At 40.1% G+C, this 13,365-nt stretch overlaps 1 protein-coding gene across 4 annotated transcripts in view; it reads right to left on the bottom strand.

Moving 5' to 3' along the window:
- Positions 1 to 13,365, bottom strand: part of RHOT1 (ras homolog family member T1) — a 69,379-nt gene that overhangs the window by 26,124 nt on the left and 29,890 nt on the right. For 3 of the 4 annotated variants that reach the window (XM_020963201.2, XM_020963202.2, XM_020963203.2), the window contains exons 7-11: positions 8,660 to 8,768; positions 8,268 to 8,369; positions 3,285 to 3,383; positions 2,473 to 2,581; positions 1,231 to 1,351 (exon numbers count right to left, since the gene is read on the bottom strand). In XM_020963201.2, coding sequence (XP_020818860.1) covers positions 1,231 to 1,351; positions 2,473 to 2,581; positions 3,285 to 3,383; positions 8,268 to 8,369; positions 8,660 to 8,768 — 540 coding nt within the window. Of the gene's footprint in view, positions 1 to 1,230; positions 1,352 to 2,472; positions 2,582 to 3,284; positions 3,384 to 8,267; positions 8,370 to 8,659; positions 8,769 to 12,045; positions 12,070 to 13,365 lie in introns of those variants that run through there. The other variant, XM_078154823.1, reaches the window with a different exon arrangement.

Genomic DNA, 13,365 nt, shown 5'->3' with positions numbered 1-13,365 from the left:
TTGTGTGTACCTATGTAATACATGCCTGATGTTATGGAATATTAACTGGGAAAATGTTGAGTGGACTGCGTATCTCTACCTAGGTGAGCTTTCCCCTTGCAGATGGTGGGAACCTCCACATGAAGGGCCTGAGAATCCTGACCAGGAGAATTCCCACAAGAGGAAGCTGTTCCTCATCATCGTGATCTACCTTCTTGTGTTTTTAGAGCTCTAGCCTGAGAAGGGAAACAGCCTGGATCCCTTTCTGCAGCGGTAACCTGAGAAGAAGAGGAGGGAAAAGTAAAACTCTTCTTTGGGAAAGTGAGGAAGCTTAGTGGCTAAGACTCATACTAGTATGCTATATATAACTTAGGGAGGTACACAAGAAAAGAACACTTATCAACTCCTATTTCTAATCTTACCCAAGACAAATTTGTTCACCATATTCAAAAGAATTCCATTACTCAGGTAGCCATATCTGAACAAATAAGTATAATCTCCTCAAAAACTTATAATGCACAGGGAAAATAATGTTCTGTGCACACCACATCCCTCCCCATCCCTTGCAAAAAAAATTCCATATTCAGATCATTAGGGAGATCTGTGATCTCACCGACATAGCTACTCCCTCTATTGGTATACATCAAAATCCACTTGTACCAGGGGCAGCTAGGTGGTGCAGTGAATAGAGTACCAGCCCTGGAATCAGGAGGACCTGAGTTCAACTCCAGTCTCAGACCAGACATTTGACACTTACTAGTTGTGTGACCCTGGGCAAGTCACTTAAACCCCCCCCCAAAAAAAAATCCACTTGTACCTTGCTCTGTGTGATTTTCATTTAGCATATTTCCATAAATCCTCTACAGAAAATCCATCCTCTAGTTCTTTTATCATCTCCTTCAGAACATCAATGTAGTACTCAGACTCCCTACCTACTGGCTCTCTTTCCTGATCAGTGACTTCATTCCTCCACCCTCACTCCTAGCCCACCCTTGCCTTCCTGCCCACTTCCTTCCTCCTATGGTCATCTGCACGTCTTTGAGGATGTTTTTATGCCACTGTGTTAGCCCTGGCAATCCACGAAGAACAAGAAATTTAAGCCAAGTGTTTAGCTGCAGAGTTTGTTAGCAGATAGAAAATGAAACAATTTCATGATGGGCTCTGCAGGTAACAGTTGACAATTATGCTTAAAGGAAGTTTTTAAAAAAATCTTTGAAGAATGAATGAAAGCAGAAATCCAGAGATACATACAAAGGGAATAAATATTCAGGTGTAAGCTCCAGATCATCATCGTAACCAAATCTACGAAGCACTGTCCAAGTAGTTTCATGTCTCCCTCTCTGGATAAAAAGTGTATGTAGAAAAAGGAAGCCTGAAAGAAAGCAAATTGGTATGTAAACCTTCTGGGTAAAAGGTTTCCAAATGTCATTATATGCCATTGTTACTAAATGATTAACTAACTGTGGTGCTGTGCTATCTAGTGAAACAAGACTGGTTCAAAATGGCAGCCAACTTTGCCCGAGAAGTCCCTCATTTAAGACTCTTAGATAGATGAGACAGATGCAGCCAAACGGAAAGCTGGATAAAAAAAGAGCTAATCACCCAACAGCCATACCTATGACCAATAATACTTTTTAAAAACAAATTATTTTCCAAACTGTACTTGTAGTCCAAATACAGTTCAGGCTAGAGTTTTAAAAGACAGCTGATTTTAGAATGTTCTTCATGCATATACTCTATTCTAAAAGGGAAAACAACGGATGAAAAGACCCAAAACTGCATCAGAGAGGACAAATCTAAACTGAATTCCAGAATCCATGACATTCACAAAAGTGATAGGAAAGGGGGAAAAATGGTTTCATGCATCTTCTTCTCTCATCTTCCTAAAATGGAAAATTCTGGGTTTCACTTTTAGGTGCCTCATTTCTACTGCATCTCTCTAATGTACGCTGCTCTGAAATACAGGGAACATTCTGTACTTGGTAAGTATGACTGGCCGACACAAAGTCTTCACTAAAAATAATCTCCATTTACAGGATGCTTCTGAAGGAAGCTCCTGGAACACTGGTCTTCCTCTGGTCTTTCTCAGGGGGACCCGAGAAGCCCTGAGAAGCTGTGCCACAATCAGACAACTACCTGAGACAACATACGAACACTGGGGGTGGGTGTGACATGTAAATATCTGCACCAAAGGGGACTGCCCCCAACAGATTTTGTCCTGCTTCTGCCAAGAGGCTAGCTGTTATCAGATGTCCTAATCTTTTCTATTGTTGCCTGAAGACCTCTAATCCTTCCCACCAAGACACCACTCCCTACACCCACCCAACAGGCTTGCCTCTGTAGGAACTCTGGCTGCCAGAAACAGATTTCAAATGTTTTAATAAATACTGATATCTCTATGAGTGACAAAAGGAACGCTACAGGGACCTTTTGCTTCTATCAAATTTAGCAAATATTAAACTCAAGAGAAAAAAAAAAACAACACCCACCCACCTTTTAGGGTCAGTCCACTGTCAGCCACTCCATCACTTAGATTTTTCCTGACTACGTTCTTAACATCTTCCAGTGCTTGAGGAGCTAATGGAGTGTTAAAACAAATTCTCTAACAAACAACATAAAATAATGAGAAGCAATCAGCATGAAATCAGACAATAACCATACAATATTAATCTACGAAGCACTCTAAAATCAACACAGAAATGTTACAATCAGAGCAAGCAAACTAAAAAATTAGGGTGGCCCAGTGACCCAGAGGAGCCAGGGATTTTCAGTGACCCAGGACTGTATCATTTAGGCGCCCGCTCACACCAGCACCAGCTCAGGAAGGCAAATATTCCAAGCCACAACAGGCACAAAGGCACCACACGTCTCAAAGAGAAATGATGGGAGAGAGGAGGGTGAAGGAAACCAAACAGAAAAGGGTCCCTGGCCAACATCTCACGAATACAGCACCCGAGAGGAAAGAAACTCCACCTCCTGCGCCACTACAGCCTTCTGCAAACGCAAGGCTCTTTGTGTGGCTCTGTGTGCGAACCCTGAAGAATCATTCAGAGCCCTATGTTTCGTCCCACCTCAATCCCCTCACTGTACACAAGGTCATGACACTTGTCCTCCAAGTGAGGCTTCAGTAAACGGCACCCCGTGGGGGAAGGCTGAGACAGCTCTGTGTTAGAGAAGCCTCTCTCCCAAGGAGCAGAAACTTACACCTGTGGTGTATATCAGTGCAATCAAATGCCAGGAAGTGTTTAATTTACCAAAGAAGAGACAGAGCCCTCTGAGAACTAAGCATACAGGCCGCTCTCTACCTGAAAGAAGTTGAGCTCAGCATCATTGAGTGTGCCATCGTTGTCCTGGTCGGATATCTTGAAGATCCGTGTCAGAGCTTTTATACAAGCTGGCTTCATCTACAAAGGAAAACAGAAAAATGAAGGTTGTTTTTTATCTGTCAGTTTATGATGGAGGTTTCCCAATTGATTTTCTTTTCTTTTTTTAAAAAATATTTCTTTAATATTTAATTTTTTCCTCAATTACACGTAAAAGCAACTTTTAAAATTTATTTTTAAAAATTTTGAGTTCCAAATTCTCTCCTTCCCTCTCTTCCCCTTTTATTGCAAAGGTAAGCCCTTTGATATAGGTATACATGGAGAGTCATGTAAAACATATTTCTATATTAGTCATCCAAATGATTTTCTTGACTACATGGGTATTCTCCCTGCCATTTCAGATATTCACTTATTTTTCATATTATTACCCTATCAAAGTAAAACATAACACCAAATGAAACCGAGTGACAAGTTAATACCCATTAGACATTGAGATGCCACGGATCCTTTTTGTCTGAGTCAACATTTGGAAGAGGAGTCTCTTTATTTTTCCCTTCTGGCCCCCAGTTTTTAAACTACCCAGGATTCAAGGGCATGAAAGGGAAGATCTCTGGCTTCTCTGGGGAATATGAATTCTCTAGACTTCTCACACATTATTTGGGGGCTTTCTTCAACAGGCTTATGAAAAGTCTGACTGTTAGACCTACAGACCAAAGAAAAAGGTTTTATGTAATCATCAGTTCTGATAATAAAAATTCAGTTCTAATGATAAGGCCTGTAGGAAAAAATATGCCTGCTCAAAAGTTGTTGGTAAAACCTTGTTGCTCAAGTGTGAACCACTTCCACGGTCATTGTTAGCTATGCTGAGGTAAGAACTGATTGTTTTTCATGATTCTGTAACATTCTCTAAAAGCTTTAAAAGGCATTTCTGTAATTTTTGTGTGGGTGAATCTGGAACAGTGAAAAGGGTGAAAAAACGAAGGAGAAGAAGAAAAAAAGGTAAGTGTGCCAAACCTGAAGTCAGTGGACCAGAATGCAAATCCTGTCTCTGCTATTTACTGCCTATTTGACTTTGAGCAACTCATTCATCTTGGCATAATTCCTGGCATACGGATAAGACCTAATAAATGCTTGTTGACTGGTTCTCTAGGCCTCAGTTTCTTCATCTGTAAAATAAGGAGGTTGAACTAGATGATCTCAAAGGTCCCTTTCAGGTCTAAATTTGTTGACACTGAAAAGACACAGAAGAGCTAGTATCATTTTGGGATAGAAAGAGAGCTGATGGTGGAATCAATAAGATCTGGGTTCATGTTCTGCCACTCACATTTTTTTTTTGGCCACTCACATTTTTAACTAGCTTTCTGATCAGGAAGAACATCATAAGATTAAGTCACAGAAAAATTGCCATGTGCTTTAGTGGAAGGAGTTTCCATTCAGGAACTCCTAGGCCAATGAAATCACATGACCAGCAGCCTTAAAGAAACATCTACAGATTTCTCTTTTATTTATATCTATATCTATATCTATATCTATATAGATATATAGACATACAACTATATCTATATATATAGATATACATCTATATCTATATAAGTATAGATATAGTTATATATCTAATTATATAGATATACATCTATATCTATATAAGTATAGATATAGTTATATATCTAATTCAATTTAGATTCAAGAATAAAATGAATGCATATATATATATGTGTGTATATATATATGTATATATATACATATATATATATACACACACACACACACACACATATATATATATATATATATATATATATATATATATATATGTAACAAAGAACTTTGAGAAACATTTTTTAGGGAGCAGAGAGAGGGGAAGGAAGAGCATGATGAAAGGTGACCTATTTGGACTCTGGATATAGGATGAGCAAAGTGAAAGAAAGGAGTCAGATGGCAGCCTTGGGGGGTGCCTCTGCTAAGGCGGCTATCCTCAGAAGGAATGTGGGGGAGTTGAGGATGTTTCTAATGGATCACTTGAGCAGAGTTCTGATGATGCTACCCTATTAGGTAACTGAAATAAAAAAGAGCCTCCAGAAAGAGGTGAGAAAGAATTCTAAACACAGGCTGCCTCTTAAAAAAAAATAGTGGTGTCCAGAGGAAAGTTCAATGAATTAGGAAAGGGGATTTGAGAATAAGAAAAGAAAGGAAAAAACAACAAGAAAAGACTCTTGTGACAGAATCTACAACAATTTCCTTTTGTGAGTGGGCATTTGGGCACAATAAAACAAGCACAATCTGTTAAAACAGTGCTTCAGGAATATATGAGACAGGTAAGAAATAATAAGACACTGGCTCTATCAAAGTAATCTTCACATTCAGAAACAACATGAAGACAAGCATAAGACGGTCTGTCTCTTTGTTCCTTTACAGTCTACATGACAGCATAAGTCTATGTTCAAAGTCTTCAAGAGTGCTCCTGGTGTTTCTCAAAAATATCAGTTGCTATGATAAGACACAGCTGTGCCTAAAATCAGTCTTTCATTCTGTGCATGTGGTGTCTTCCCCCAGTAGTAAAAAGCTATTAAAAGATATTGCCAAATATGGAAAAAATAATCAATTACACATTTCTCAGTAAAAGTTAAAAAAAATCAGTGACTGCTCCCAACCCATTAACTGAATGTGATATGTAAATACTAGCTCCCCTTTTTAATATACTATAATTGAACCTTCTAAAGATATTGACTTGAAGCCATTTTAGGAATATAGGATTTAGAGAAATAGAGAAACTGAGCTCATAGTCCAAATCATTCATCTGAGAAGGAAGAAACTGTGGTCTCGGAGACATTGTATCAGGCCAAATGACCACCCTCAGTGTAGCAGAGATAGGACACGAGTTTGTGTCCTTTGACTCCAAATCCAGCTGTCTTTCCAGGACACAATGACTAATCACCTAAATTAGTCAGATTTTCACTAACTTGAACATTTCTCTCTAGCAAAAAAGTTCACGTTTTAAATGATAAAAAGGGTTCCATTTGTTACATTGTGCCTAGAAATGTTCATAGATCTGAATTTTTAATTACGAATATAGCCTTTTGGATGACTGTGTTGAAAGAACTTTTAATCTCCTTTTTAAAAACCTTAAGTTCTGTCTAAAATATCCAGTAAATGTTTGGACTTTTAAATGGAAGATTTGTAAAAAAAAAAAAAAGCAGTCTCTAAATATTTCAGGTTGTTGGAGAGTTAGCTACATAACAGGATGGTTAGGTTATATCTTGCTAGACGTTCCCACAAATAGCAAAGGCTTTATTTACTACCTTTTTTTACATGAGAGGAAGCTACTTAAGAGGGCACAGAGAAGAGTCACTAAGAGACAGTGATGGAATACAGAAAAAAGGATCAATAAAACCTAAAATCAATTTTAAGAATAATTAAAAAGAGAGCAAACAGTTGGCAAATAAAAGGTCAAAGTAGCTATTTCACATCACTATTAATGGAGAAAGAAATCAAAAAGGACTATCTGTACTATCTCTTCTTTGGTAATCTTTCTTTTCAAAGAAAAAGGACTGGCAAAGCAACTAGAAAGGCACACTGAGGCCAGCCAAAGAAGTAGATCAGTATGGTGCACAAGGCAGAGAAGAGCTGCTGCTGCTCATCCTTCATGTGAAGAGGACCAATGACACCATGGGGTGACGTCTTGACTCATACATGAACTGGACTGAAGTAGGCAGCATTACACGGTCATCAGCTTCACTCTCTCTTCCAGAGTCTTTGAAGTCCAGTGGCTGGACAAAAGTCGAGGCAACTGGCATGGCCCGGGATGCAGTGGCTGACCTTGGCATCTCTGACGTCTGACCAAGCTCTCGGTCTCCACAGCATTTGCTCCAGCCGCCTTCAAGGGCGTTGAAACAAACTGTTCTTATCTGCCCACTGCCCTGGGGAAGTCTTCACACGCTTGGGGTAGACAGCCCTTTAACTCACTGACAGGTTTGAGGCCTGTTGGTTACCCTCAACCTGGTCTAGCCCATCTGCCAAGACCCTTAATCAGGGTGTAGCCTCTTTGCATGCTACAGCTTCTTAGAGTCAAGCAACAGGTGGACAAGCAGCCCCTCACACCAGTTCTCCTAAAAACCCCATATACCCCAAGGCAGGGAAAATTAAGGAGTCACCAGAAGGGCCAGTACAAAAGCTTAAGCCACATTCAATATTTTTACTATAGTTCTTGGTAATACTGATTAATACTAGGTTGCTTAAGAGTATTATTTTTCATTTTAGATGAAAAACAAAAAAAGAAAATGAACATAAAAGTCCTTCTAAGTGATCTACACCTAAAGCTTTCTGGCCTGATCACTAGCGTATATATGCCCGGCAACCAAACACCTCCAAACACTCAGTGGATGGACAAGAACTCAAACCGCAGGTGTGGTTCTTCTGAGGATCTAACACTTCTTGAGGGTGAAACTAAAAACTGGATCTTGGAAATAAGTAAATGTGACATAGGGCCCTTAAACAGCACACAGGTCTCAGCAGCATGATCAAATCTATATTCAACCCAAGAAACCACGCAAACGGCATTTAAAAATCACTTGTGTTTTTAGTTATCAACTATAAGAGAGCATCTAATTCTATTATGTTTTAAACAAGTCAAATCCTACTCAAAATGGACAAAGTCAATTAGTTTACAGTCTGGAAATGCTGTTTCATCAAAATAAGACCACCAACTAAGACCGGTATTTCATTTGTTGTATGATATTTTTATTCTATAGGTACTTACGCAAAACATACTTGAATTAAAATAGTTTAAGTACTTACACTATCTAAGCAGAAAAGTTTCTGGAAACTTCAGCCATTAAATAAAAATTTAACAGCATTTCAGAACTTTAACTTTTAAATTCCAGAGAAAACTTCTTAAAGACCACAGTAAAAATTACCACTTGTACTTTCTCCCCGCTTCCACAAAAAGATACAGGAAAATTAAAGTACCTCTTTTTCTTCTGGACAGTATAGGGGCCCTGTAGGATGTAGAACAGCTTTCTGTGCGTAATAGAAGAGCTCTGATATGTTCTTCAAGTTTTTCGCTGAACACTGAAAGACAGTTTAAATATTTACACTTCAATAAATATGATTAACAAATTAAACCCCATTCAGTATGTGGTAACAGAAAGCAGAGTTTCCTTGGAGAAAACAGTTTATTTTGTAAATATTCAAAGACAAAAATCAGAAAGGTGAAACAGAGCTCAGAACCCAGTGGCAAGGCCCTCACTCTTCCCAAATGACTTTGTTGCCAATCTTTATGTCCAGCCCCACGAAACAGTGGGCACTACTGAGACCCTGCTGACCAGTAGGGCAGCACACATGCATGCACACCTACCTACCTCCACACAGGTCTCTATTTCTGTGTACTGGTTCATGATGGGAAGAATGGTTTCCATACTGCTATATTCCACTAGATCTGATTTGTTCCCAACCAATATCAAAGGCAGCCTAGAACATATAAGACATAGTTAGAGGTAGTAAAGAACTTGTTCCCTTTTAATTCACTTCACAATCTATTCTAGCTGGAAAAGATTTCCCCCTAGCTAGGACCTTCCCCTTCAGTCCAGTCAGTATGACATTCTATCTACCTCCTCCACCCAATACCCTTCCCACTGGTTCCCACCTCTGATGTTCTCTTTAGTTACAACAGACCATTCTCACTGCTCACTGCCTGCGCACATTTTCCCCATCCTTCAAGCTGTCCAGTCCTTGCCTCCCTGCGTGGAAGTCTTGCCTGACAAAATATGGAAGGGAACAGGTCAAAACTGGGGAGGAGTGGGGCCTATGACCTCAGCTAAAGCAGGGAAATAGGTACCCTGTTACTGGGCTCACAGTTTGCAAGCACCATAATTCTAGAAAAGTGGAGCCCAGAGTCTAAGGAATCATAATACCAGTAAGGGGAGCACTAGCAAGCAGGAGTGGTTAACCTCAGAAACCAGAGCAAAGGTTGCAACCTGCCTTATTTTATACTGGCTACTGGCTATGCTGGCCCCAAGCCCACAGATCTTAACTATAGCCAGAAAGAGGCCATGCAACTATTTAGCAAACTCAGCCTCTAATACAAGGCCAGAAGGTCCAATATCACCAAGATGTTCTCATATTATTTTACCTCCCAACAGGGGTATCTTGACCCTTGTCTTTATTCTGTAATAGATTTTTTACTCATATATTTTGTTGTTACATTACCTAATACGCCATATATATTTTCCCCTTCCCATAACCAGAGAGCCATCCTTTATAACAAATCATTTTAAAAAAAGAAAAGTAAAAAAATGGAGAAATAAATTCAGCGAAACTGATCAACACTTTGAAAACAATCTGACATTCATATGCAATGTTCCACACCCTGGACCCCCTCATCTCTGCAAAGAAGTGGGGTAAGTAGTGTCTTCTATTGCTCTTCTTTGGGGTCAAGTTTGCTCTTAAGAATTTCTCAGCATTATCTTTCGACCCTTTTGTGGTGACTCTTTCCATTTACATGTTGTAGTCATTGTGTATATTCTTCCCTTTCCTTAAAGCCTCAGCTTAGGTATGCTAGAAAGCTGGACTTTTCTCAGGTGCCAAATCTACATCTCCATATAAAAGATGTGGAGCTGATTCCCCATCTGCTCTGATTTGTAGAGTGGTTATTCTACTTGACCTGATGTCATCACTGGAAGAGAAACAGCAGGTCAGCCTGGCTTTGGGAAGCAGGCCATTGTATGGAGCTAAAAAACTAGAGATTACAAGAGTTTTGGCAACAGAAGGCAGTTGCTGCTGGAAAAGCTCTCTCTTCTTCCTGCCAATCCTGCTACAACAGAAGGGCATGGTTTTGACACACACACAGGAAGGTACTTGTAATATGTGAAGGAAGTCAGTGTTTTGGGAAATCTCGGTCTACACTTGTGAAGATCTTCTGGGACTGCTAAGGGCCTGACTCTGGTAAATAAGGTTTCCAGGGACCATGTCTTTGCCTGTATTCCTTACAGAAAAATGGTCTCCAGAGGTTTCCTCTAATCAGTCTGTCTGTTCAGTGCCGCTTTAGAAGCAGTCAGTATAGGACAGAAGGGTGCTAATGTCCACCAAGAGGAAGTCACCAACGTAAAAAATGTCTACATGCTTGCCTGGGAGATGGCAGAGGATGAGATGGATAGATAGTGTTATGGAAGCTACATACATACACCTGGACAGACTTTGGGAGGCAGTGCATGATAGAGGGGCCTGGTATGCTATGGTTCATGGGGTCACAAAGTCAGACATGACTGAACAACAACAGCTTGGCTGTCTTGTACCTGTGTGAGGGACAATCATACCCTAGGGCAGGAATTATAGCACAGGACACAAGTTCTCGACATTTAGCCAAGGAAATCTTGAAGACTTAGCCTGGCTATTTAGCCAGGTAATTGTTCAGGTAGGGTTTGAGGAGGAAGACAGAACACTGAAGGAATTTTGAGTGTATGAAGCAACAAGCCTGAAGGCATCATGGAAAATCTTTTTAACGGTAAAAAAGGTTTTCTGGTAGTTAAATTTTAGAGAGGGGCAATCAGTCCAGAAGTGCTCAAACATCTGGAAAACCTCGTCCACCCCTCCCTGCAAAGGAGTAATCCTGCGTGGTGGTGACCATCTTCTTGGCCTCTCAGTCTACCAAGGATTATGCACAGGTGTCCATCTCAAATGAGGATAAAAACCATAACTGCGGTAGAAGGAACTGTTCTAGATCAAAGCAGAAAGCCGGACTTGGAGCCACGAAGACCTGGGTTCAAATGTGACCTCAAACACTTACTAGTTATGTGATCCATAAGTCCTTTAATCTCTCCGGGCATCAGTTTTTTCAACTGTAAAAAGAGGGAGCTGGACTCAACCTCCAAGATCCCTCCCAGCTACAAATCTATAATCCTGATACTATCACCTCCTGAGAAATTGCCTGGACATTTGATTCACACTTTCAGTTCTAGCATTAGCCAACAGATGACAGTGAGTAGCTAAATAAAACCTATGAAAGCCTAACAGAGCCAAGAGAGTGTTTCAAAAAAGAGATGAACTGTAATCCCTAAAGAGGGTCTCACAAAGTCTGCTGAAAAAGAAACATCATCTAATTGGAGTTGTAACTCCTGTTGAGGCTGTGGTACGGGGTAGGAATGAAGTGCTCCATGCTGATTAATAACCTGACCACCAACAGAATAAGTCTGCCTACATGACGGGGGAAGATCAATGACAAATTTCAGAGACAGGTTCTTCCAAAGCCTCCAGGGAGATTGCCAATGGTTATAGCAATCTCTAAGAGTACTTGTTATTAATCAATCAACAAGTGTTTCTATGCCAGGCAGGATGTCAAAGGATATTACAGGATGGAGGGCCAAGTGATCTGGCACAAAACCTTCAAGATCTTCCATGAACCCAAATTCCCAGTTGTGACACTATCATGGTAGACCTAAATGGTTTAGAGTTTAAGGGACATGAGGGAAACAGACATCCTTTCTTTGATGTAAATGGTAACCCCTGGAAAAGTTAGAAGTTGACCTGTTCCATCCCTGAAGACCCATCAGCAATAAAACAGAAGACAGACCCTGTTTTAAGGTTTGTACAAAAAGGTAAACACCAAAAGAATAAGATGCCAGGACGGGTATGGGTGTTGGGTCCTTAGGGATGGTCCTCCCTGCTCTGAGATATGGCGTTCACCTTGTCATTTTGAATGCTTGACTGGCAGGTCACCATAAAATTAAATCAAGCAAAAACACAAGCCTACCTGACCAGGTAGGGTTTGCAGTGTATCACAGCACAGAGGTATTCCAGGTTTCAAATGGTCCACGACAGGTATTATGTGCCTAACAGAAGAGGCACAGCATGGTGTAACGGAAAGAACAAGGAACTTGGAATCCTAAGACCTGGGTACAAATTCTGGTTCTAGTACCATCTGAATGACTATATCTCTCTGAACTTCAGCTTTTTAATTGTAAAACGGGAATAAAAATACTGGTACCATTTGCATCACAAGGTCATTTGCTTAACAGAAGTACTGTATAAATCTTAAAATGTTATGTAAATGTAAATTTAAGACTATGATTCCTATTAACAGGTGCCTCAAATCTTCAAGGGCACTCCTAATAATAGCACTAACAATTGCTGATATTTATACAACACTTTAAGGTTCCTATCTCATGGCAGTTCCTTCTCCATGGCAGTCAACTGGTATAAGTGGTCAAAGGAGAGAACCCCTGGGAAGGATGTGTTTTACGTTAGGAATAGTGCTGAGGGCTGGACTGGAGGCATGTACCTCCAAGACAACTGAGTGTGATGGTTAGAGTGAATCAAGAGAGAAGTGAATGCCACCTGGAGTTGGATGAAGACAGTCCAAATGGCTGCAGTCTACTAAAAATAGACAACTTTCTTCAATAAATAAGGACACTTCAATTATGGGGAAAATTGCTCATAAAGCACCAGCAAGAGTTGTCAAAGCAACCTGCATAATTTCATTTTTGTTCTGCCCAATTTCTACCTCCAATACTACCTAGCATACTCCCAAGCACATTGTTAACAATGCTTTAAAAAGATGTCTAGTAACAGTATAACTAAAAACTATACAAATGTGAGACAAAATAAAAAACACTCTATTTTCAAAATGTTTATCTTTGGTCTAAAAAACGATTTTCTACTTTTCTTCCTAATCACTGAGACTACTACAGGGACTGAAAGCCAAAGGTGCCAGGAGCAGGCATCTTATTTCAACAGAGTGAGGACCACGTCAAACTGTGAGCCTTTTTTTTAAAAAATAGACAAATTAGGATCCTTCGGGGACATGGTAGAGAGAATTCTTACTTAGATATGTCTAGACTAGAAGGCCTTCAAACTCTGAGATTCTGGGATTCTCTTGTGGAGGAAGCAAACAGCCTTTACAGCTTTTCCTAAAGACAAGTCCCTGGGTCCTTTTATTCTAGTGTTGATGGAGACACACACATACACACACACACACACACACACACACACACACACTCTCCAAGCTGAAGGCCAATATGGCAGTCATACAAGCCATGTAGCAGAAAACGCACAAGCTTCCTTTCTTCTAACA

Source organism: Phascolarctos cinereus, unplaced genomic scaffold (assembly GCF_003287225.1).
Source record: "Phascolarctos cinereus isolate Bilbo 61053 unplaced genomic scaffold, phaCin_HiC Scaffold_5;HRSCAF=322, whole genome shotgun sequence".
Taxonomy (NCBI): Eukaryota; Metazoa; Chordata; class Mammalia; order Diprotodontia; family Phascolarctidae; genus Phascolarctos; species Phascolarctos cinereus.
The sequence above is the reverse complement of the archived record's forward strand: the minus strand, read 5'-3'. Positions and strand labels throughout refer to the sequence as shown.